Raw genomic sequence first — 27,547 nt, 5'->3', positions numbered from 1 at the left:
TTATGCTTCATCAATTTAATTAATATAACCGCCAGTAAATTTAAAATGGTAATTGCGCCAAAGAAGGCAAACTTCATGGTTAAAACAGCAAATGTACTAAGATGAACATTGGAGCTGGAATGTCAAATAATAGAACAAGATAGAATAGTAAAGTAATGAAAGGCATAATTTACAAAACAGTCATCAGACCATTAATGACATAGACGGCAGAAACATGACCTGACATAAAGAGGACAAAAAGGTTGTTAGAAATAGCAGAGATAAACACTTAGAAAAATTGATTTTTAAACACTATGGGACAGAGTTACAGATATACGACGTAGATGCAAGGTGAAGAACATCAAGGACTGTGTAAGAAATAGAAGAGTAGAATGGAACTATCATATAAGCCTAATGACATCAAATAGAGTAGTAAAGACGACAAGAAACGATTCCCGAATAGGAAGACGATCAGTAGGAAGACCACGGTAACGATGGAACGACAACATTCTGGAGGCACATCGAAAAACAGACACGATCATGTCTACATAAAAAGTAAAAGAAGAATTATTTATATTTATGAACTAATCCTATTTCGTTGCAGTCCATTTTCGCCTGCTACCAGATTTGTCATGTATTGTTTCTTTCCAAAATTTATGTTCAAATCATCTTCATTACAGGCGGCATCTAACCCAGTAAGCATAGTTCCAATCTGTGTTAAGTAATCTGTTATCAGAAGAATGTCGTAGGTGGGAAAGCATTTCGCGGTCGACATTGATTCCTTTGGCTAATTACATATTTTGATATAATATTTTACTATAATTGCTAACTAGGCGGTGCGTTTCGATACAGTTCCGAGTCTTCTGGCAAGTCTTCCTGATGAAAGGTAAAGCTTGAAATACATGTAGAAAAGTATCGAGAGACTCCAGTTGTATCGAAACGCAACCGTCTGTGATTATTTAGTTTTAGTTATGTTTAGTCAGTCTATTATCGTATATGTTTCAGGTATCGGCCGGGTAAATGCCGATTCACCGTCCATCCGACACTCCGTTTCGTCTTTTCTTTTTAATTGACTCTAAAATAAAAATCGAAAATGTAACGTCAGAAATTAATTATAAACATCCTATTTCCATTTAGAAAATATTAATTAGTTTATAAAGGCACTAAATATTTAATAATATTTCAGAGAAGAAGGAGATTTACCCGTCAATCCATCTTTATACGACATGTTCGGCGTAGGTGACGACCAAACTGAGTGCTGGGAAATCCGTTGTATAGTAAATATTAGCAGAGGCTTCGTCATGGGCTACTTGAACGGAAAAGTCCACTTTTACGAAAAAGAAAACTCCAACAAATATAGGAAGCGGGGCATTTTCAGAATCCCGGACAGAACCGTCCGTAGAGAATACGAAGAAGAGCCGGAAGTCATAACCACGGTGAACAGCATCGCAATAAATCCATCTCAGGACAGGTTGGAAACATTTTAGTTATTTCTATTTACGGTTAAATGGCCGTTATACACACATCCGTTTTCTTGACGCTTATAGCAGCGACAATAATATGTGTGAAACTTTTTAAAAAAAGGTCGTATATTTTAATTTAAGGCGTAGTAGGAAAAGAGAAAAATTTGTTTTATGGTTAAATTCTTTCTAAAAAATAAATTAGGACTTAAGCAATTTAGCAATTTGTCATACATAATAATTTTAACAAAGGATTTATGGTTTACAATCATACGCAGATTTATTACGAGAGCCATTTTTGCACTTACACATCTAGATAATATTTGATGAAATCCTATTTATGTATATACAGGGTGGTCCTTAAGTAATTGTACAAACAGAAACCGTAGATTCTGCTCTTTAAAATATTACGATTTAAGCCAATTTGCTTTAATAAAATGTTGATATTAAGAAAGATACAGTGTGTTAAAATGGAAATTTAAAATTTTATTTTTCGCTATAACTTTTACGTTTGTAAATATTTTTAGACAAAAATTTACAATTGGATGTTTTTAAGTAGGATAAATTATAATTGTATACACACTTTAATGTAACTGATAGAGGGCGCCATATATGTCACATGTGTTGCATAAATTTGGGCTTAACATTTCTTCTCTTTAAGTTAGCTCCATTTGTGTTAAAAAATAGTAAAGATATATTATTTTTACAAAGAAAAGGTATACTTATTAGTAATCACAAAGTTCAACCGTTTTCGAGATAATCGCATTTTATAAGTCAGCTGCATAATAATATTTGTGCGGTAAAGCACTGAATATCTGTAGATAAGCATAATTTATAGTTTATTTTTATTAAACCAACTCAAAAATCACAACATACATCACAAAATGCTTTGTTATGGCTGCTAAATGTCTTATTAAAAAAAAGATTATTCATCTTCTTCTTTAGGTGCCGTGTCCGTATTCAGACATTGGCCGTCAATATGTTTATAATTTCCCTTTTCTATCGCTTCTTAAGTTTCTATACTGGCGTTGTATAGCTTTGTCTCTGTTGTAAAATGCTGAAAACCCAAAATATGTGGTTTATGCAAGATGGTATACCTCCACATTGTAGAGAGAAGGCAGTGATAACATACTTAAATACAACTTTTCTGAACGTTGAATTGGTCGTGGTAGTCATATTCCATGGCAATGTGGTGAGATATTGATGTAATTATTTAATTCCTAAAAAATCCCAAAAGAATACTTATTATTCATTTCACGGTAAACATACAGGCAATTTAGTTCGGCATAATATTAGTTCGTTAGTAAATCATAATAGTCCATTTGTTCGAGATGTAATTATACTTAGTCGTAAGCTGTAACGTAATCATCAAGCAATGTCATCGATAGGTTATTCCGTAAGTAAATAAGTAAACAATGAACGAGATACATCACAGTTTAATACATTATTTAACCTCTGCGACAAATAAGATGTAGTTCCACAATATACCATAAGATTTGGATATGTAGCCAAACAAATATATTCATCAATTATACATTATAGCCTCCACGTAGCCCAGAATTTAATCCGCTTGATTTTGGTGTATGGGGCGCATTAAACCAACGTGTTTATAAGAATCCCATATACATTCGCAACCAACTATGGAAAGAAATAAATTCTGCAGCAGTTTCTTAGAACCAATGATGCTATTTAATATGAGACGATCTTTTATGGAATATATTGACAAATGAATTAAAGAAAATGGTGGATATATCGAACACTTACTTTGACAAAAAGTTATGTTATTTAGTTTAACTGTTTCTTAATTTGGTTTGTAAACAAAATGTTTTGATTACGACTTTAATTTAACATAAAACGTAAAACGTTTGATGTAAAATCCTATTATCTGTTATTTTGTCAAATCCTATTAATAAATATCCTGCTAATATATTTATTTTATTTAATATTTCGTTAACTATTTACTTTAGCTAAAGGTATTTTATACCAAAAATCAGAAGTATTAATGTTTTCGTCTATTTTTCCTTCGTAGCTTGGAGTAATTGACTTAAATCAGAATTATGCAGCTGATTTTTAAAATGCGATTATCTCGAAAACTGTTGAGTTTTGAAGCTATTAACAGGTATACCTTTTTTTTGTTAAAATAGTGTATCTTTAATATTTTTTATCACAAATACAGGTAACTTAAAGAGCATAAAAGTTAAGTGCAAATATATGCCACATATGTAGCACATGTGGCGCCCTCTATTAGCTACATCATAGTGTGCATCAAATTATAATTTCTCATATTTAAAATTACCCATTTGTAAGTTGTTATACATAAATGTTTAAAAACATGAAAGTTATAGTGAAAAATAAAATTTTAAATTTGCACTTTAACACCCTGTATCTTTCTTAATATCAACATTTTAATAAAGCAATTTACATTAAATCCGAATATTTTAAACTGTAGAATTTACTGTTTCTTTTTGTACAATTACTTAAGGACCACCCTGTATAATTAAATAAATACATATTTTATTTATTTATTTATAAATTTCCATATATATATATATATATATATATATATATATATATATATATATATATATATATATATATATATATATATATATATATATAATAAATGATTCAAAAGGATACTTGTGGCAGGATTATCGCTCACAAAAGCGGAGAATAAAACAAGGATCTTGCTATTTCATGCTTTAATGAAAACGTTTCGTGTATAAATACATACAAATCATTGAATATAAAAGTACATCGATAGGCTTACAAATATAAGGAAAATAAGCAAAAACTTAAGAAAATATATCTGACAATTTATGGTAGTAATGTATAAAATGGTCAACTTAAGAGCCGTGAACTTGTTGATATAAAAAGTTATATGATTTAAAACAGTTTATTGTAAATACAACAAAAGTATCCAAAACAATACAAGTAAACTTTAATACATAAAGAACACACAGAGCTTTCACCACTGATATGAGGTTTGAAAAACCATTGATACGTTGTTTAAAAAATGAAATTATATACAAAAAAAGGCAGTAAAAGTAGTATATTAGTATTCCAGTGTATTTTTGTATTCCCAATTAACATTTTAAAAGCTAACACAGAAAGGAAAGCCGATAAAAAGTCAATTTTAAAAGCCGTATAGGTACAAAATTTCCCACTTTCAAGAAATCAATGACATGCTATTTGACTCCAATAATTACCTGGGTAATTTTAAAAGTGTTTTTCCCCTACCTCAAAAAAAGTCATTTTTTCGTTTTTATTTTTTCCGGTGAGTCATCAATTTAAAAATTTCAAAAAATTTACAAGCATAGATGAATCTTTTAGTGTAACTCTTCTTTGGAGATGACTGCAGGTCTAGTTTCTTATAATCTAAAACTACATTTCAGATATTTTTCAGATTTTTCCATTTTTTGCTCCACCTTAAAAATCCAAAAAAAAAAGAACTGTTATTAAGGACTTTTTGGAGATTTTCAGTCTATAGACTTTACCATAGACCAAATCAGGGTTTTTTGAGTTACATATAACTGGAATTAACTGTGTCCCTTAAGATATTAAAAAAATTAGCGAAACACGTTAAAACCTCCAAAAAGCATATTTTTTCGGGGTTTTTGGTGATTTTGTGAGTTTTTCCATGGTTAATTATATCTTTAAGATCGATAGAACCTTAATAATTTTTTTAAAAAATTTACACGCAATACATTTTTTTTTTAAAGAAAGTGTATAAATTCTGTTTGGAGATGACTGCTGTTTTAGTTTTTCTTCTATCTTTTATATTTCATCAAAAACCATATTGCATCAGGTGCGCAATTTCAAAAAATGACACGCATAGATGAGGCTTTTACAAAACCTGTGTATTTTTTATAGACCCGTATGTTGAGTATACTTAACCCTTTTTTCACTTACCATTTATTTAAAAACTGTAATAATATATTGTAATAATATAAGTAAATTATGTAATTATTTTACAAGCAACATTCAAGAAGTTGTCCCAATTTCCTTTTATATTTTAATTTTAACAAAATATAGTTGTAAATTTGGGATTTACGCAAAAATATAAATTTAAACTTTAGAAATCTTGTCCAATATCAAATCTTTAGAATTCATATCCGAAATTGGACAGTATAATTTTATCATCCAGTAGACCGAATGAATCTATTTGTTATTAAATACACACACTTAGTTAATTAGGTTACATACACATTTGGTCAATTATCAATAATATAATTTGGACATCAGTCAAAAGTGCTAATAAAGTTAAACAATTTACATAAATTAAATACACATGTCACGCGAGGTCCGCGAAAATATTGACCCAATTAAAGTTTATATAAAACTAATATCTCTTGCTCAGAAGAGCATTCAATCAATATTCACTCAACGAACTTGATAGTCTTCAACGATCAACTTCATCAGTCTCTACTCAAAGTAATCCCGGGTCAACACCCATAGTGTACGTCTCTACAATAAACTCTGCTACTATTATTTGGTGTTTCCATTACAACTGAACGAACATCTTCACTGAGCCAACGAAGGGGATTTGTTCATGGTCCTATCGAGAAACAGAATACTTCAAGGAAGCTTGAGAGAGCCTATACAGTCCACGCCAGCAACACCCTCAGTAGCAGAGAGAGACCACTAGACCCCGGAGACCGAGACCAGTACCAGAGCCGAGAGCAGTACCAAAGCCGAGAGCCATACTAGAGCCGAGAACAGTACCAAAGCCGAGAGCCACACTAGAGCCGAGAGCAGTACCAAAGCCGAGAGCCATACTAGAGCCGAGAGCAGTACCAAAGCCGAGAGCCACACTAGAGCCGAGAGCAGTACCAAAGCAGAGAGCCATACTAGAGCCGAGAGCAGTACCAAAGCCGAGAGCCATACTAGAGCCGAGAGCAGTACCAAAGCCGAGAGCCACACTGGAGCCGAGAGCAGTACCAAAGCCGAGAGCCATACTAGAGCCGAGAGCAGTACCAAAGCCGAGAGCCACACTAGAGCCGAGAGCAGTACCAAAGCCGAGAGCCATACTAGAGCCGAGAGCAGTACCAAAGCCGAGAGCCATACTAGAGCCGAGAGCAGTACCAAAGTCGAGAGCCACACTAGAGCCGAGAGCAGTACCAAAGCCGAGAGCCATACTAGAGCCGCAGGGCAGCCAAAGGACAGGACCGATTGCAGAACCCACCAGAAGCGAGGGATCCTCAACGTCTAAGAACACAAAAAACCGTAAGTTTTTGAATAATTACAAAATCTTCCAACTTTTACAATCTTACAATTTAACAAGTTTTTTTTTTATTACAATTTAACAATTTAGAACAACAATCTCCACTATATCAATCGTATAATAATGTACTTTAGAATGTATACCATTTAAATAATACAGAGAATTGATAAAACAAAAAATAAACGTCATTCACAACTATAATTTACTAAACAGTAATTTTGTATGACAATTTGAAAAAAGAAATGTTCATACATATAGCTTGCTTTTAATTTTAATTAAATACTTTATTTCGAAAAATTAAAATAATTACGTAGCAAATAATTTTATTTATTTTGATATATATCATTGTGAGAGTGTGTCGTTTACATCTTGACCTACCTCAGTACAAAGAATAGCACAGCAGGCAAGGTCAAACTCATATTTCGCTAAATTGCACATTCCGATAGAAAAGAAAGTGTTATAGTACAGGTATACCTATTTAATAAATAACGTACATTTCGTATTGTCTAATATATTTACCGCTGAATGTAAAAATTTATAAAAATAATCATGGAAAGTATATACGTTAAGCAAGCGGAAATAGGAACAGAAATAACGAAACTCGTTTCAAATACAAAAAAGGATTCCCAATCTCGGAGAAATCAACAATACATCCGAGATAGACAGGAAAAATTAGAAGAATATTGGGCAAAATTTTTAAATAACCACGAAAAGCTGCTAGAAGGGGGTATAACGAAAGAAAAATATTTTGAAACAAAATACTATGATCAGGTATTTAAGATATACATTGAGGGGAAAACCCTGTTGGAAGAATATGGAAGGGTGCTGAAAAGAGGAAAAGCACCGAAAGTAAAGGAGATACAGATAAGAAAACAAAGAATCGAGGAATTATTACGGCCAGAAAATGAACAAGACTTGCAGGAGGATGAAGAATTGCAGTCAGAGTTAAGAGAATACATGGAAAAGGTGAATACACTAATGATTGAAGCAGCAGTAAATGAGGAACTAGACGCTACAGATAATGGAGAAGTAGAGAGAATAAATCATCTAAAGAGGAAAGTCAGGGAAGTTTTAAAGAAAATAAGGCCAGGAATGCAACGGCCAGAAAGCACACAGAGGAGGGACGGTGTGACATTGCCGCAGGTAAAAATCCCTGTGTATGAAGGCAGATATGAAACGTGGAGAACTTTCCACGATCTGTTTACTAAAGTAATACATGAAAACGACCAGTTATCAAACGCAGAAAAAATGCAGTACCTAAAAACTCAAGTAAGAGGGACAGCCAACAGAATGATACAACACTTAAACATATCCGAGGCCAACTACGAAGTGGCCTGGAACATGCTAAAAGATAGGTATGAGAACCCAAGGATGATATTGTTTAAATTAATAGACAGGATGCTACTAGCGCAGGAAGTAAAGGAATCTTCTGCTAGAGCATTGAAATCACTACATGACACCTTCCACGAAAGTCTGGAAGCCATAGGAGGGTTAGGAACAGACACGGAAGCGTGGAGCCTATTGATAGCCCGAATTATCATAAAGAAATGGGACAATGAAACTAGGAGGCTGTACGAAAACCACATTGGAGACAGTAGAGAGATACCGACGTACAAATCGACACAAACATTCTTACAGCGAAGATTTCAGACACTGGAACTGCTGGAGTCAGAAAAAAGACAAGAGAAGCAAGGAGGATCTCTTAGGAAACCAAGAACACATTGCGTGATATGCAACGGAGATCACGGAGTACCGAACTGCAGAGAATTTCAGGAACTCAATGTAAGAGACCGGAACAGGATGATAAAAGAAAAAGGATTGTGTACAAACTGCCTAGCAAATAAAAACGAAAAACAATGTTATTCACAATATAGGTGCAGACACTGTGGCGGAGACCACCACCATATGTTGCATTATGAAAAAGGAAACACAAGCAACAAAAGAAACTCCAATGGAACGAAAGGAGAACAAACACAAGAAAGAAATGGAAGAGATTCAAACAATAGAAGAAACGGGTACCAAGCTGATAGGTACAGAGGAGGAAATAATAATCCATACAACGCCAGAGAACAAAATAACGGAAGGCGAGAAAATACACAAGATACCAATGGGCCTAGGAATAGCAACGACCAACAAAGAGGGCAGAATTCAGTAAACTGTGCAAGCCATAAGGAAGGTGAAGCATTACTAGCGACAGCTGTGGTACGCATAAGAGATGCGAAAGGAGATTCACACATAATGAGAGCACTAATCGACCAAGGGTCACAATGCGCATTTATAACGGAACAAGCTGCGACGACGCTAGGAACAACAAAGAAGCCCATACAGGCGACCATATCCGGGATAGGCTCGTCAGGAGAAAAAACAGCCAACTGGAGTATGAAACTTTTAATCGAAACTCATTACGAAAGTGACTTCGAGATGGAAATAGAAGCACTAGTACTACCGAAGATAACAAGGAATTTACCGGAACAGGATATAATTCTACCGAACTATAACGAGAAAAATGCAATACTGGCAGATCCAAGATATTACAAGGTAGGGAAGATAGATTTACTACTAGGAGTAAAAGAATACAGTTACATATTGACAGAAGGGATGCACAGAATAAGTAATGGACTCCTGAGTCAAAACACCAAACTAGGATGGATAGTTTCGGGAATAGCACGAGAAAGGGAGAATATAAAAGCAGAAGTATGCTGTATGATATCAAGACAAGAAATGGACGTACAAATAAAGAACTTCTGGGAATTAGAAGAAGTAAATCAGGACACAAGTTTCTCAGTGGAAGAACAAGAATGTGAAGAACTGTATCGACAGACTGTAAACAGGAATGAAGAAGGGAGATACGAAGTAAAAATTCCGTTTAGGGAAACGTCGCAAAGTTAGGAGAATCTAAACAGCAAGAATTCGCCAGATTGATGCAACTAGAAAGGAAGTTTGCAAAAGACAAACAGTTAGAAGCGAATTACAGACAATTCATGGAAGATTATAAAAACCAAGGTCATATGGTAATAGCAGAAAACCAGGGAGATGGGTACTACTTACCTCATCATCCAGTGAGAAAAGAGGACAGTACTACAACGAAAATAAGAGCCGTGTTTGATGCATCAAGCAAAAAATCATCGGCAGTAAGCCTGAATGATATTATGCACACAGGGCCGAAATTACAACAAGATTTGACAAATATACTATTACGATGGAGATCCAATAAGGTAGCATACTCAGCGGATCTGGAAAAAATGTTTAGACAAATCAGAATGGCAGAAGAAGACCAAAAATATCAAAAAATTTTGTGGAGAAAGGACACAAAGGACCACATACAAGAGTATAACTTAACGACGGTGACATACGGCACGGCCGCAGCACCCCTTTTAGCGTTAAGAACAATACAACAATTACAAGAAGACGAAGGAGCGAGGTCTCCGTTGCCATCGAAAATTGTAAAAGAAAACATGTATGTAGACGATATACTAGGAGGAGCTGGGACAGTGCAGGAAGCAGAAACAGCCCAAAAGGAATTAATACAACTGTTCAGAAAAGGAGGTTTCATTCTTAGAAAATGGTTGAGCAACGAAGAAAAAATAATGGAGAACGTACCGGAGGATATGAGGAACGTAGACTCCAAGGCATTCAAACAAGAAGAAGTACGGAAAACGTTAGGAATACACTGGTCACCTAAAGAGGATATAATCACATTCAAAATAAGAATAACGACGGCAAAGAAAATAACGAAAAGACACGTACTGTCAGAAGTAGCAAAACTATACGACCCACTGGGATGGATAGCACCTGTAGTAATTCAGGCGAAAATGTTCATACAGGAATTATGGGAGCAAAAGACCAGTTGGGATAAAGAATTAACTAGCAACCAACAAAGCAGGTGGAATACATACCAGGCGCAATTAGTAAATCTGGAGAAAATAACATTGCCCAGGTGGAACAACTTAAGCAAGATAAACAGAGTAGAACTACATGGATTTGCAGATGCGTCTATGAAAGGATATGGAGCGGTAATCTACTCAAGGGTATTAGGCCCAGAAATTAAAACGAATCTAATGATAGCAAAATCGAAAGTCGCACCATTGAAAGGAAAAACGACGTTACCGAGGCTCGAGCTGTGTGCCGCGGTACTACTAGCAAATTTAATGAAGAAAACCCTACAAGTATTGAACAGGGAAAACATTGAGGTATATGCATGGTCGGACTCAACGATAACCCCGGCTTGGATAAGGGGATCATCAAAATAGATACAAAGAAAAATCCAGCGGACATCCTCTCACGTGGAAGTACCGCATCAGAATTATTAGAAGCAGAGCTATGGTGGAAGGGACCAACTTGGCTGACTAGTAACAAAACTTTAACGCAGGAATCAGAAGAAATACCAGAGACAAATGAGGAGGAAATCAAAACGAAAATAACGGTGCACACGACAACGATAAAGGAGGACATATGCGAGAGATTCTCAAATTTAGAAAGAATGAGAAGAGTACTTTCATATTGTAGGAGATTTGCAGACAAATGCAGAAAAAAGAAGGACAATGGACAAAGTCAGCTTACAGTCCAAGAATTAGAGGAAACGCTATTAAAGGTGATAAAGCACACACAGCACGCCTACTTCAAACAAGAAATAAATAAGCTGAAGAAGAAACAGCAATTAGACAAGAAAAATAAATTAGCGTCATTGGTACCATTCCTGGATAGACAAGGAATTCTAAGAGTCACCGGAAGACTGAGACACACGAATCTAAAGTACGGAGAAAAACATCCGATAATTTTGCCAAAGGATAGTGCATTAACAAAGTTACATATAACAGATAGTCACACAAGAAATCTACATAGCGGATTACAACAAACACTACAGTACATAAAAAGGAAATACTGGATAATCAACGGCAGAAGAACCGTGAAAGATCATCTAGCAAAATGTTTAAGGTGCAGGAGGTATAAAAGCCAAGCAGCACAACAATGAATGGGAGATCTACCGAAAGACAGAGTGAACCCGAGTCATCCCTTTACTAACACAGGAATAGATTATGCCGGGCCAATAAAAATAAGTATCACGAGAGGCAGAGGACAGAGGAGCTATAAGGGCTACATGTCAGTACTTGTGTGTCTGTCAACGAAGGCAGTACACCTTGAGGTAGTAAGCGATATGTCTACGGATGCATTCATCGAAGCGTTCAAGAGATTTACGGCACGCAGAGGACAGTGCAACAACGTATACAGCGATAACGGAACCACATTCGTAGGAACAGCAAATTTGTTGAAAAAAGAAAATCAAAAAATAGATGACGAGATAAAACAAGGATTACTGGCACTAGGTACCCAGTGGCATGTCATACCTGCATATGCACCACATTTCGGAGGATTATGGGAGAGCGCAGTGCGAATAATGAAATATCACTTGAAAAGAATCATCGGGGAAACAGTTCTAACATATGAAGAATTGAGTACGGTGCTGGCACAAATAGAAGCCTGTATGAACTCGAGACCATTATGTGGGTCATCAGAAGACCCTGAAGGGAAAATAGCCCTGACACCAGCTTACTTCCTTATAGGGAGAGAAATTATATCACCAAATCGGGAAGAGTAGCTTACGACTTATTTGAAGATGCCGACGAGGTGGAGATTATTGGAGAAAATAAAAAGAGACTTCTGGAAAATTTGGAAACAGGAATACCTGCACCAATTACAACAGAGAAATAGATGGCATAAGGCGCACCCTAACATAAAAGAAGAAGAAATAGTTATAATTAAAGAAGAGGATACACCTCCAGGCAGATGGCCATTAGCGGCGGTAACAGAAACACACCCTGGAGCGGAGGGATTAACCAGAGTAGTAACAGTGAGAAAGGCAAACGGGAAACTGACTAAAAGACCCATACATAAGCTAATACGACTGGAAGAAGAGAAACAGGAAAAGCCGAAGAAGGCAGCAGCACTAAGATGGAAGAAAATACTAGTAGCTATAATGTTTTTAACGATGTTAAAACCCATAAAGGCAGAACCGTATAAAATATATAATCCGGTACCAGGATTTTTCACAGAAGACCTTGGAGAGGTCGTCATAGACCGGGGAACATTTCGAATAAAGGTGTTACTCGAAAAAGGAAGAATTCGAACAGAGCACCAACTAATAGGAAATATGATACAAGGCGTACGAGAACTGTGTCATGAGATCTTCTTCTTCTTTCAGTGCCTATTCGTTCCGAATATTGGCAATCATTCTGGCTATAATTATTTTATTGACTGATGCTTTAAATAGATTCGTTGTTGTTGTGGAGAACCATTTCCTCAGGTTCTTCAACCATGATATTCTCCTTCTCCCAATTCCTCGCTTTCCGAATACTTTACCCTGTAGGATTACCTTCAGTAATCTGTATTTAGTGCTGTTTCTCATTATATGTCTGAGATATTCCAACTTTCTCCTTTTAATGGTATACATCACCTCTCTTTCTTTGCCCACTCTTCGTAATACGGTCTCGTTGGTTATCTTGTCTGTCCATGATATCCTCAGAATTCGCCTGTATAGCCACATCTCGAAGGCTTCAATTGTTGGTTATCTTGTCATGAGATAAAAATCGTGAATTGTAAGGATATAATAGAGAAGTTAGAGGAAGGTCAAAGAAAGGCGAAGTCAGTAAGCGAGGGGTTGACAGTAGAAATAAAAGGAAGGGAAAGAAGAGGAATATTAGGAACAATATGAACCTCAGTATTTGGAGTCAATGACGAAGCCTACAGTAACATTGAAGCATTAGATAATAACCAAAAGGAGCTAATAAAGGGATCACACCACCAGGCGAAGATAATGTTAGAAACAATAACATCAATCAATCACACAGAGAACAGGATAAACGAGCAAATGAACAAGTTTAACAAAGCACTAATCACAGGTCTACAAGAAATATCTAAAGGACTTAACGAAGTAGAAGACAAAGCACAAAAACTAGAAACCGAATATAGCACGTTACGAATACAAACGATAGCATTACAAGTTATGGACTTCATAAACGAATATACTCAATTTTACGAGGGAATATTAAACCTTCACTATAACCACGGACACTTCATTGATATAGTGAAACCGGGTGAAATAACCAAATTAATAGGGAAAGCAGGGCAGATACTGCCTCAAGGGGTCGAAATACGACGACAACCCATTATAGAAACAGAAGTCAGTCATGACGACAGATATATAACAGTCATCGGCTACTTCATAGTGACAGGGAAAAATAAGTACAGCATGCTCAAAGTCACGGCCATACCACTTAACGTTGAGGGGTCGGTGTTGCGCACATTTGTCGCCCCAAGGAATCTACTGGTCGTAGATTATAACACACTGCACTACTTCGAATTGACCGCGGAAGATAGAGAAAGGTGCTTACTGTTGACAAAGGCGCAGATAGCGTGCTCACCAACGGCTATAAGAAACATGGATACCCAACCAAACTGCATACTTGAAGAAATTTATGAGCGATCTAAGAATAGCACATGTCCAGTGGTAGCCAGGACAATACAGACAGCTCAATGGAGTAAGATGGGTACTCCCAACCTCTGGCTAGTTATCACGCCAGTCACGATACACATATCCATTATTTGCGATGGAAATCGGAGAGAAAGAGTACTGGAACGAGTCACATTCCTGAAGTTTTCACCCAAATGTATCGCCCAAACGAAAAATATTACATTACTCCCCACTAGCAGTGGGGTGGACAGAGCAGTGACGAGTTACCTGAAGTCGCCAATCACTCCCGTGGCCCAACTGGTGGCGAGGACACCCCGCAAGTTTAACACGCCTCTAAACACCTACCTTGACATACCAGGAGGAGAACTACGTCATGTGTTACTTGAGGAGGAGAGTCTGGAACAAGAAATGACGCATACGCAGTGGCGATCGATTCACGAATCTAATTGGCATTATTTTGTGGCCACCGGGATCATTACTATAATGGTAATAATTGGGATACTCACGTTATGGAAGTACCGTCCTGTTGCACGACTATGTCGTTCAGGGAATCCACAAACTCAGACTAACGAACAGGAAGTGCCTGTATTAGTTAGTAATCGGCACAACAATGTACCGTCGACTTCCCAAGTTGACATCCCACTTTCCACATTTTCATCCAATTGCCCTAATTTTAATCTAGAGAAAGAGTAGGACATTGATAGCTAGGGTACGGTTGGAAGATTATTGATTATTCTTAAACTATTTATAATTTATCATGTTTGAATTTTACTATGTTATGTAATACTTATATGTAAACTTTAAGTATTGACACTTGGGCCAGATTGCCCGATTCCGCAGTATGTCCAATATCAAATCTTTAGAATTCATATCCGAAATTGGACAGTATAATTTTATCACCCAGTAGACCGAATGAATCTATTTGTTATTAAATACACACACGTAGTTAATTAGGTTACATACACATTTGGTCAATTATCAATAATATAATTTGGACATCAGTCAAAAGTGCTGACAAAGTTAAACAATTTACATAAATTAAATACACATGTCACGCGAGGTCCGCGAAAATATTGACCCAATTAAAGTTTATATAAAACTAATATCTCTTGCCTAGAAGATCATTCAATCAATATTCACTCAACGAACTTGATAGTCTTCAACGATCAACTTCATCAGTCTCTACTCAAAGTAATCCCGGGTCAACACCCATAGTGTACGTCTCTACAATAAACTCTGCTACTATTATTTGGTGTTTCCATTACAACTGAACGAACATCTTCACTGAGCCAACGAAGGGGAATTGTTCAAATCTTGTTACAAGATAATTGGAAATATGCCGCTTTAGTCATCGATTTGGCAGTGGCCTCATAAGGTTCGTTGAAAGATTTGTGATCTCTCTTTAACAGTCTTCTATTCAGTCCTATTCAAATAGGTAATAGAAGATGGGCTAGGACACAGCCACCTAAAGTTACAAGCTATGAAGTAGAAATTTGGCAACATCTAAGGGTAGTCCTATTTGAATGTGGACAGCTGATTACAGTGAATTGAAAACTATTTGTATATTATATTTTTTAATTAATATTTAGTGCTTTTATGTGTCTAGTCAGTTATTTAAGTTATTTATTAAGTTAGTTGTTTATTCTACTAATTATTGATATTGTACTACAGGTTCAAATAAACTCAAATGTAAGTATAAACATTGTTAGGTTAAGTATGGAATTTCATTATTATTAGTATTTATTTAGGTAACTTTTATTTCTTTTGTTATATTAACCCTTTGGGCAATGAAATCACAGTTTTTGCGACAACTGTGGGTTTATTCTCCTGTTAATATCGTACCTAATAGTTGAAATGCCACAAAAGCCTAAATATATTGTTATTTTCATTTACAGATGCCAAGACATTGTTGTGTACCTTGATGTAATAGTAATAAGTAATTACACAAGCATTCTGAAGTTGGAAGGACCTGTAAGCACATTTTCTTTCCCAGAAGATAAACAATTATGTGATAAGTAGTTAAAAGCTATCAGATGAGACAATTATACCCCAACAAAATCTCCTGTTATGTGTGCTAAGCATTTGGAACGTGTGCTTCAACATATATGGAAAGACAGAACAACAAATTATGTTGTATCTGAAAAACTAAAATATCAAAAATTGGAATTAAATGCTAATCCTAGGATTTTCCCCAATCTTCCTGCATATACGTCTATTTCTAAACCTATAGAAAGAAAAGATCCATGTGAAAGACGACAACATCACTTTGATAGAGAGAACCACAAATTGAAACAACTGGAAAAAGACTCAAACAAGATTTAATAGACCTGTTTGATAACTTGCAGCATGAAGATTACTTTAAATGAGTGGAATCAAAAAGTGACGAATGACAATGTATATTTTTATTTTTTAAACATTCAAGAATTGAGTGACTCATATGACATTGGTCTAAAGATATTAAGTAGTGTTAAAATTTCAAAAAATTACTATATATATAGGTGAAAATTTACTACGTGACGATTTAAAATGGATTGTGACAGATGGTAAATCAGAAAGATGGTCTCAACTGGAAAATATCCCAACTCGGTACGTTCCTCATTTCTATTCTCATAGCACAGATTTTCCTTTTTTTGTAAAAATGCCCACAAAAATATTTGCTCTGCTTTATTAGTTTCAGATGTTAATAAATATCAAGACATGTTACAACTAATTAAAGATTATTTATATTTGATACTTCAAAATAGAACACAATTCGGTGTTAATATTTTGCTATTCTCTCTATCTGTTTATAATCAGTCTCCGTCCATTTATGATAGTTTAAGGGCATACCTTTTAATTTCTTCAAAAACAAATTTGCAACAAATTCTTCTTCCTTAAATATTGTTCCAAGTGACAATGTCCAGCATTAGCTAACACATAGAATGTCAAATCTTTCTGACAGAGAAAAAATTGTGGGTTTATTTATAGACGAGATATATGTAAAAAAGGGTTTACAGTATAAAGGTGCAACCATAAGAGGTTATGAGGACATTATTCCAAACAATTTAGCAACAATGGTAGTAGCGTTCTACTGATTCTTCTACGCTGATTCTTTCTACTAACAATGATTTTTCTTTAGTGTCTGCTGGAGCAGCTCTAATATTTCAACTCGTTATTCAATTACAACCACTGATTTACTTACAATAAAGGTTTCGTCTGACTCCAACTTTTACCTTGCTTTAACGTGGTTAAGATCGTAGCTAAGGAGCCACCCAGCTCCTTTTTTTTTAATGACAGCCAACTCAATATCGTTAATTCTGTAATATTTACTAGGTATTCTTATCGATAGTAATTGTAAATGGTCCTTACATACTTATTCCTGAAGTAAGAAACTAGCCTCAGCTTGCTTTGCAATAAGATCTCTGTCAATCATCTGCAAAAATGTCATATTTTTCATTGTTCGAGTCACATCTTCGATATAAGCTTCCTTTTTGGGATTCTAGTACAGCAGTCCAATTTGATACTATTTTTAAATTACAAAAAAGAGCAATTCATTATCTATTTGGTATCAAAAACATAGCTCATTGCTACTTAAAAAATCACGGAATTGTGACGAAGTAGTCGCAAGTAAAATAAAAAGAAATCATAATAACGAGTGGATAACGGAAGAGGTACTTAATCTAATGGAGCAACACAGATAGTACAAAATATATTAGAATCAACAGGAATACAAGGAAATCCGATAAGGGTCGTACGTTCGATAGAACGTACCATAAGGGCAAGAATTAAAAACGCAAAGGAAAGCTGGATGAAAGAACGTTGTGAAGAATTGGAATCACTATAAGAAAAGGGAGACAGCTTTAGACTACATAAAAAGGTCAAAGAAATTTCGAGTATATACAAGAAACACCATGAGACTCGCCTAAAGAATGATCAAGGAAACTACGTTCATGTCCAGGAAGAACTAGCTAAAATCTGGGCACACTATGCTTCATCCCTCTTTGCGGCTAATAGACCGAATCTGCCAACTACTAACTTATCCACTGAAAATTTATCCGGCCCTGCCATTATTCGCGCTGAGATGAAGTACGCTATAAAAGTAGCAAAACTAGGCAAAACCCCTGGACCGGATGGAATTAGTACGGAAGCCATAAAACTATTGGAAGATAATAACATCGACATGCTGGTAATAATTTTCAATGCCATATATAACACCGGCCACGTTTCAACGGATTGGCTTTATTTAACCTTTAGAATGATCCCTAAATCACAAAGAGCGACAAAATGCAAAGACCACAGACTGATGAAATTAATGAGCCATTTGCTTAAGGTGTTTCTTCGCATCCTTCACACAAGAATGTTCAGAAAGGTAGAAGATCTAAGCGGTGAGGCACAATTTGGTTTCAAGAGCGGACTGGGTACACGTGAAGCAGCTTTCTGCTTGAATACGCTTGTACAAAACTGCATCGATCATCGAAAGGATATAGTCATAACATTCCTCAATTATGAAAAAGCGTTTGACACTGTAAAACATGACGTAATGATAAAAATGCTACACAACGCTAACATTGACGAGAAAGATATAAGAGTTATCCAGAATCTCTATTGGAATCAAAAAGCAAAAAATGGGATCCTCAACAAAAACTAAAATGCCATATCGAACAAGCAAGACAAGCTTTTATCAAATTTAAACCGCTACTATGAAATCGCAATCTTTCCTTCAATCTCCGCTATAGGATGGTTAAATGCTATGTATGGTCCATATTGTTATACGGCATAGGAACATGAACGTTAAGAGTACCTTCCTTTAATAAGTTGGAGGCCTTCAAAATGTGGACGTTGCGAATGTTCCGCATACCATAGACACATAGGGTGAGAAACGAGAATGTTTTGTATAAAACTTAAGAGGTCGCTGGTTGAATGATATTAGATAAATAATTATAAAGTAAAAATGTAATATTTTGTTTGTAACTAAGTTAGCGAAAAATAGCAAATTCAACTGTCAGTAAATTACGAAATTAACTAGCCATACTCATTATTGTTGTTTGTACAAAGAATATAGACTTACCCTTTGAAATATTGGAGTCGTATTCTTAGCCAAGGAAATCTCGTTGGTACGTCGGGACGCCCGCCGACGCGGCTCTATGGCACGAGAGCCAAAAAACTTAGTGTGTTTCGTTCGCTGTCTTGGGATGAAGTGTCTTGAGATTGCAGGTCAGAAAAGAACCTTCTGGCCGTTGGGTGGAAGTGGGTACATCAATAAATCACCCTATTGTATTGTGATTTTGAATGCAATAATTTAAGCTAATTGTGACCGTAATACAAAACCGTACACTTGTGGGTATTGGCGACACAAGACAAAAATAACAAAGGAAGTCAAATTCTCCGTACTTAAAACATAATAAATGAGATAGCCAGTTTAGCAATTTTACGAAATAACAGGAAGCAATATATTTTAACAGAGTCGTTAGAATACAGGATTGAATTCGATCACATTACAGTACCATAACAGAAAAATATTAATAGTAAAAATATGAAAAGTAATAGTACATACTTTCCCAAACAGAGGAAGTCTTAAGAAAGGCAAATACTGAGAGAGAACTATTCAATTTGATCAAGGTACTAAAAATTGGATACCTCGGCCATATTCGAAGAGGAAAAAAATACGCAATCCCTCATCTAATCATCCAGGGAAAGATTGAAGGCAAGAGAAGAGTAGGTCGCAAACAAATGTCGTGGCTACGGAACATAAAGGACTGGACAGGTATAAATAACACTGGCGATCTTTTTCATGCCGCAAAAGACAGACGTCTGGCCTTAAGATAATTCGCTAACGCACTATAGGTGCACGGCACTATAAGAAGAAGAAGAAGGTAAAATATCACAACTATCTCTACATAGGAAGGTATTAATGTATAAACCAGTCATAAAACCAGTATGGAGTTACTGAATCCAGCTGTGGAGATCAGCGTCCACGTCTAATGTGGATATCTTGGAGCGGGTTCAATCAAAAGTCTTACACAGCCATTACAAATGCACCGTCAGTAGGCAAAATTTTTTTAGATTCTTCCATCAAATGCGCTACATGAAAAAACTTAAAAAACTGTTTTTTATGGATTTTTGGGGATTTTCCCCGTTTTATAGAATTCAAACTAGTTCAAAAAAAGGTTTTTTATAATTAAAAATAACTTTGTGTTGTCTTTTAGTTCGTTCAAAAATTTAAACACCTTTAAACCCCTAAAAAACCATATGCTTTTAGGGTTTTTAAGGGTTTTTACAAGTTGTTCTGTGGTTAATCATATTTTTTGAGATCGAAACAACCTGAATTAATGCGTCTCAAATTTATATTCAAAAAATATACAAAAAAGAAAATTTTCAGGCCTTAAAGAAGCAAACGTAATCATCGGTTACGTGAAAAACCAGGTTTTCAAAGGTTATTTTGGGGTTTTTACTGAATTTACCCAACTTTTTTTCCTTTCCACATATGAGACAAAATTTTACAATCCAGTAAAATCCCTAAAGTACTTGAAAACCGAGTTTTCGCATGTTTCGGTAGAATTTTTCTAGCGTCTTTAATTATGCGAAATACATCTTTTTAGAAATGTAAACAAGTTGGGCAAATCCAGTTAAAACTCCCGAATAACCCTTAAAAACCTGGTTTTTCGCATAAATGATGATTATATTTGCTTCTTTAAGGGCTAAAAATATTGTTTTTTATATATTTTTTGCATATAAATTGAAGACGTATTGAATCAGGTTGTATTGGTATCAAATAAAATGATTAACCCCGCAAAAACCCTTCAGTTACTTCAAATTATATATATAATCTATAAAAAAAAACTTTAATTTGGCCTATTTTAAAGTCTATACAATGAGAAAAATTCCTAACAAGTCAGTTTTCCGACTTTTTGAAGGTTGCGCACCTTACGGAAAAATTTGGAAAAAAAAATCGGAAATATATGTTTTGATAAAATACACAAAATAAAAAAAATAGACCTGCAGCCATCTTAAAAAAAAGTTTCGCTTTTCGAAAAAAAAAAATGTATTTTTTTTTGACGGGCTAATATGGTGTTCAGGTTGTATCGATTTTAGAAAATATGACTGAATCGGCAAAAACCCTTAAAAACCGTGAAAAAACATGATTTTTTTGGTTTAAAGGTGTTTTCGCCAATTTTTGACTATGCTAAAAAACTCTGTTACTTTAAATAAAATACATAACCTATAAAAAAATTTGATTTGATTTATTTTGAAGTCTATAAAATCGGGAAAATATCCAAGAAACTTAATAAACCAGTTTTTGGGCTTTGGAAAGTGACACACATGATGAAAAAATTTTAACAAAAATCAGAAATATAGTTGTTGATTTATTACATAAAATAAAAAAAAAACATCTCCAAACAAAAGTTGTACTCTTGTAAAAAAATGTATTTATAAGTTATACAGTGCTAGTCAAAAGTCCGTTCCCCCCCTCGTATCTTTTGAACGGTTTTACTTATAATAGTGAAATTTGGAGGGAGGTGATAAACAGACGTAGGCTTCTTAACTTGTCATAACAAGTGACGTAATAGTGACAGATGACGTTATAGCGCCACTGTGACAGATAATTTTAAATAGCACCTTATAGCAAGTGATACCTCGTTTGAAAGGAATTGAAAATACCTATTCAACCATACTAATTTTATTTAAGTTTAAGCTCATTTTGATGAATAAATTAAATAAATACTAAAATTGTAGTTTCGCATTTAATTAATAAATAATAACCCTCCGCCACTAGTTACTTGTCAAAAAGTTGACATTTTTTAATTCTCTAATTGTTTGTACGTCAACATCAACTTTTTTGACAATTAACTAGAGGCGAACGTTAGAATATTTATTAACTAAATGCGAAACTACAATTATTTTAATATATCTATTCAATCATTCTAATTTTGTTTGGATTTAAGATGATTTTGACGAATAAATAAAGAAAATAAACATTAAAATTCTGGTTTGACATTAAATTAATAAAAATTCTAACGTCCGCCTTTGGTTCTTTGTCAAAAAATTTGTCGTTTGTCAATTCTCTAGTTATTTTTAGTTTGCAAAAGCGTTTATAGCTAAATATTTAGTTTCTGTTTCTACTTAGTTAAGTCAATTTTCTAGTTACTTTTAGTTTGCAAACGTGTTTATACCTGAATATTTAGTTTCTGTTTCTGCCTAGTTTAGTCAAGTTGTTTTTAGTTAGTTGTTCTTAGTTGATATTTAGTTTAAATATTGTTTACCGAGACGTTTAAATTTTTACAAAGCCAGAATGGTACGTACTGTAGCCGACAAAGTAGCAGCTATGTTAATAATTGGTGAATTTGGAAATAATTTCCATGCAGCGGAACGTCTTTTAAATGAGAGGTACCCCGATCTCCCTACATCGAGAGCTTACTTGAGGAAGCTTCTTCGGAAGTTTAAACACACAGGTAGTGTTCAAGATGTCAAACGATCTGGTCGACCAACAATTAGTGACGACAAAAAAATTAACATAATTTCAGAAATGGTAGTGAATCCTACTTCTACAGCCCAAGTTGCATCTATTTATGAAATCAGTCAAAAGACAGTACACCGAGTTGGCTGAAAACAAATTTCATCCATACAAATTAAAAATTGTGCACCAACTTTCAGATGATGACCCCGACCGAAGACTAGAATTCTGTGAAAATATGTCCAATAAAATTAACCAACAGCCCAATTACATAAAAACAATTTGTTTTAGTCACGAAAGTACTTTTTCTCTCAATGGAAATGTTAACACACACAATGTGAGGTATTGAAGTGACACAAATCCTCACGTCTTTCGTGAAACACATACTCAATTTCCAAAAAAAAAAAAAATAAATGTCTGGGCAGGTATTTTGAGAAACCACATAGTTGGGCCTGTTTTTCTCAACACTAACTTAACCGGTGAAGTATATCTGGAGATGTTACAAAATGTAATTGAACCATTAATACTTGAAATTCTGGAGGATAATCCGGATGAATTCGGCAACTTGGAAATAACGTTTCAACAAGATGGTGCTCTTGCACACCATTATGGTGCAGTAAGACGTTACCTAGATGAGGAATACCGTGGTAGATGGATTGGACGACGAGGTATGATAGAATGGCCAGCTCGGTCACCGGACCTCACACCATTAGATTTTTTTCTGTGGGGATACTTGAAATCTAAAGTTTACGCTACAGCAACCGACAACAATATTGACATTTTAAAACAACGAATTGTTGAAGAATGTAGGGCAATTTCCACCGACACATTTGAACGAGCGCGACAAGAGTTTAGAAATAGAACGCATTACTGTCAGGAAGTAGGTGGAGCACATTTTGAACACTTACTATAAGAACTAGTTGTTAAATATGTATCAATTAAATGAGAAGATACAATTTTATTATTTATTTAATTTATTTATCAAAATGAGCTTAAACTCAAACTCAAAGGTATTTTCAATACCTTTCAAACGAAGTATCACTTGCCATAAGGTCCCATTTAAAATTATCTGTCACAGTGGCGCTGTAACGTCATCTGTCACTATTACGTCACCTGTTATGGCTAGTTGAGAAGCCTACGTCTGTTTATTACCTTCTTCCAAATTTCACTATTATAAGTGTAACCGTTCAAAAGATACGAGGGGGGAACGGACTTTTGACTAGCACTGTATATACTCAACCTATGGGTCTATAAAAATATACAAGTTTTATAAAAGCCTCAGCTATGCGTGTAAATTTAGATAAATTTTTAAATTAACTGCAACACAACGAAAATATAATAAAAACGAAAAAACATCTTTTTTGAGGATAGGAGAAGGTGGTGGTGAGAAAAAACTCGCAAAATCCTTAAAAACCCTAAAAAATATAGCTTTTATGGGGTTTAAAGAAGTTTTGCCCAATTTTTGAATGTGTTAAAGGGTTCACTTACTTCAAGTTATATATAACCTATAAAAAAATCTGATTTGATCTATTTTAAAGTATACAGACTAGAGAAAAGAAAGTTTTGGATTTTTGAAGGTGGCGCAGCTAACGGAAAATCTTTAAAAAATCAAAAATTAGGTTTTTGAATAAAAAATAGAATAAAATGACCTGCAGCCATCCTCTAATAAAAGTTATACACTTTTTTGAAAAAACAATGTATTTTTAGTTATGTACACTCAACCTATGGGTATATAAAAAATACATAAGTAAGTTTTGAAAAAGCCCCAACTATTCGTGTGAATTATTTTTTCCAACCCACCGAAAAAAGTAAAAACAAAAAAATAACGTTTTTAAGTTAAGAGGTGGGAGGAGGAGGTATCGGCTTGAAATTGCGTTAAGTCATTTAGGGCATTTTGCCTATTCTACCGGGGGGTATCCTTTGTGGCTCAGTACACCATATCAAATTATGTGCTATATATGTATTTACTTATTTATTTATTCATACATTTATTTATCTATTAATTTATTTGTCAGTGTCTCTATCTTTCGTCTTTGTTCTTAATATTGCGACATTCATAATTGTCTTGATTTATCAAATTCTCATTTATCTACGGTATATCCAGATTTCAAATTTAAATAAACCTTTTTTTGTACCATGCGCTGGAATAAGTGTTACCTCCTCCCCTATTAAATTATTTATTTTTAGCACGTAAGCAACACGCTCGGACAGGTCAATTTTTAAAATAATCATAGTGTATTACAACATCAATTTTTCGAACTTTACAAGATACATGAAGTGGGGAGGGATGAAGTGGACGAGGCCATGGAAAGACGAGACCTTAGAGATGGAGAATGGCAGAACAGAAATGACTGGAGACGTTGGCTGAAAGAAGGAAGGCGGCGACAGCTGTAAAAATCCTTATATAGATAGATAGACAAGATACATCTTCAGGTGACAGTCATAACAAAGATTTTTTTAAATGGGAAAGTACATCATGTGATGACTGATTTCAAAAATGTATAATACTTTGGTTCGAAAATTGACAGAATTTAAATTATGCGAAAAAGAATTTAAATACCTACCTTGCAACAATTTAATAAACTTTTGTTCGTTTGAGTTAATCTTTTTTAGATGGTAGAAGATATTTTGTTTTAAATAGAAGTCAAAAATATTTATTACATTCTAAATTATTACAACTAAATTAATGATTCAAGATACGTAACGAAATGCAAGTGACAACTTTTTCTTCTTCATATGCCGTCCTTATTAACAAAGGTTGGCGACCACATTTCTAAAAGTTTCCCCGTCTTATGCAACGTGCAATAATTCGTCTACAGTCATGTTTGTTTAGTCTCGAATATTTCGCAACCATGACTTCCTCTTTCTACCTATTCCCTTTTTAACGTCGACTCTACCCTGCCTGCATGATGACCTGCAGAAGACTATATTTATCATTTCTCAGTATGTGTCCAAGGTATGCAGTCTTGCGTACTTTTATTGTTCTCAACAATTTTTTGTCTCGACCCATCCTTCTCAGCACTTCCTCATTGGTGACCCTGATAGTCCACGGAATTCTCAACATTCTCCGATATATCCAAAGTTCAAAGGCTTCCAGCTTCTTAACTATTTGAGCTTTTAACGTCCTTGTTTCTACCCCGTACAATAGTTGGGACCAGATTGTTGTCACAGAACAATTGCTTGAATTTTAAGAACGCTGTCCTTGCCATTTCTATCCGTACCCTGATCTCTTGGTCTGGATCTAATTCTGTGTTAATATAAGCTCCCAGATATTTATATTTTGTCACTCTCTCTATTTTCTGTCCACCAAGAGTTATTTGTTCATTATTTATTAGACTAATTGATACTATCATAAATTTGGTCTTATCTGTGTTGATGTCAAGTCCCATTTGAATGCATTCACTATTTATTGAATGGACAGAACACGTCACAAACAAAGAGGTTCTGAGAAGGATGAACAAAGAAATGGAAATTTTAAATTCAATAAAAACAAAAAAATTGGAATATCTCGGACATATTACACGTGGAGAGAAATACACCTTGCTCCAACTGATCATGCAGGGAAAGATCCAAGGAAAGAGAAGCATAGGGATGCGTAGAATGTCATGGCTGCGCAACCTGAGAGAGTGGTACGGATGTACATCAAATGAACTTTTCAGAGCAGCCGTCTCAAAAGTTCGAATAGCTATGATGATTGCCGACCTCCGCCGCGGAGATGGCACTTGAAGAAGAAGACTATTTATTGCATCTAGTAAAGTTTGTAGTTCTATACTCTCAGCCATAATTACCGTGTCATCTGCAAATCTCATGGTGTTTACAATTTCTCCACCAATTCTTATTCCCTCTTTTCTTTCCCATAAATCTTTTCTGAATATGACCTGTGAGTACACGTTGAAAAGCGTCGGAGACAAGACGCAACCTTGCCTGACCCCTCTCGCAATCGGTATACTATTTTTTGTTTTTATATCGTTCACCTTTACTACTGCTTTCTAATTCCAGTATATAACCTTAATACACTTAATGTCTTTTTCGTCTAAATTGATGTTTTTTAATTCATCTATTAACTTCATATGCTGCACTTGGTCAAAGGCCTTCCTAAAGTCTATGAAGAATACATATGCACTCTTGTTATATTCCCGACATTTCTGCAAGAGTACCGTCAACGCAAATAATGCCTCTCTTGTACCCATGCCTCCTCTAAAGCCAAACTGCGTTTGATCTATCTGCTCCTCACATGTCTTATAAATTCGGTTTTGAACAATTTTCAAGAGAATCTTTAAAGGGTGGCACATTAGGCTTATTAATCTATAGTCAAAGTAACAACTAATACTGAATAAAAAAATTGCATGGTATTAGAAGCTAAAACAAGTTTTAATGTAAAAACTGTTCAAAATGTTTCCCATTTACTTTTTGGCAGTAATAAAATCTATTTTTTGTTTGTTCTTTAACTTTTTGCAACATCCTTTAATTAATCCTACGGCATTCTGAGATGATTCTTAATTAGTAGCTAATCTCTATCTCTAATAGCAACTAAATTGTTTTTTGGTAGCTATCATAAATAAATAGTATTAATAATTTTAGTTTTGTTGCTATTTTAAAAGAAATTTGTTTATTAAGAATTTTAAAAATGGTACAACTTCATAATTTATAAGAAAAATGCAAAATGACAATTTATGGTGAAGCTTGGCGGAATTTCCGTGAGACGGTAAGAATTTTTAATGCTAATTTAACGCTATCCTGACCGTCCAATAGACAGGCACTATTTTCAGTCAGTTATAAGAAAATTTTATGAGGCTGATAAAATAAGAAATAGGCAGGAAGAAAACGTCTATCCGAAGATTTCTGTGTTAAGTGAGTTTGTCGTTAATCCGTCTACTTATACTAAAACTGTTGCTCACGTTTCTAAAGTAGATCAGAAAACATTTTTAAAGATTCTGAGGAGAAATAAATTTCATCCTTACAAAATAAAAATGGTTCAAGAATTA

The 27,547-nt window shown here is 34.8% G+C and overlaps 1 protein-coding gene across 1 annotated transcript in view; it reads left to right on the top strand.

The window, feature by feature from the left end:
- tous (testes of unusual size) overlaps positions 1-27,547 on the top strand; it is a 151,973-nt gene that overhangs the window by 36,883 nt on the left and 87,543 nt on the right. Inside the window, exon 4 of the mRNA XM_072525865.1 lies at positions 1,166-1,450. Coding sequence (XP_072381966.1) covers positions 1,166-1,450 — 285 coding nt within the window. The remainder of the gene's footprint in view (positions 1-1,165; positions 1,451-27,547) is intronic.

The sequence above is a fragment of the Diabrotica undecimpunctata genome, chromosome 3, assembly GCF_040954645.1.
Source record: "Diabrotica undecimpunctata isolate CICGRU chromosome 3, icDiaUnde3, whole genome shotgun sequence".
NCBI classification, from domain to species: domain Eukaryota; kingdom Metazoa; phylum Arthropoda; class Insecta; order Coleoptera; family Chrysomelidae; genus Diabrotica; species Diabrotica undecimpunctata.
This window is presented reverse-complemented; position numbering and strand designations above follow the sequence as displayed.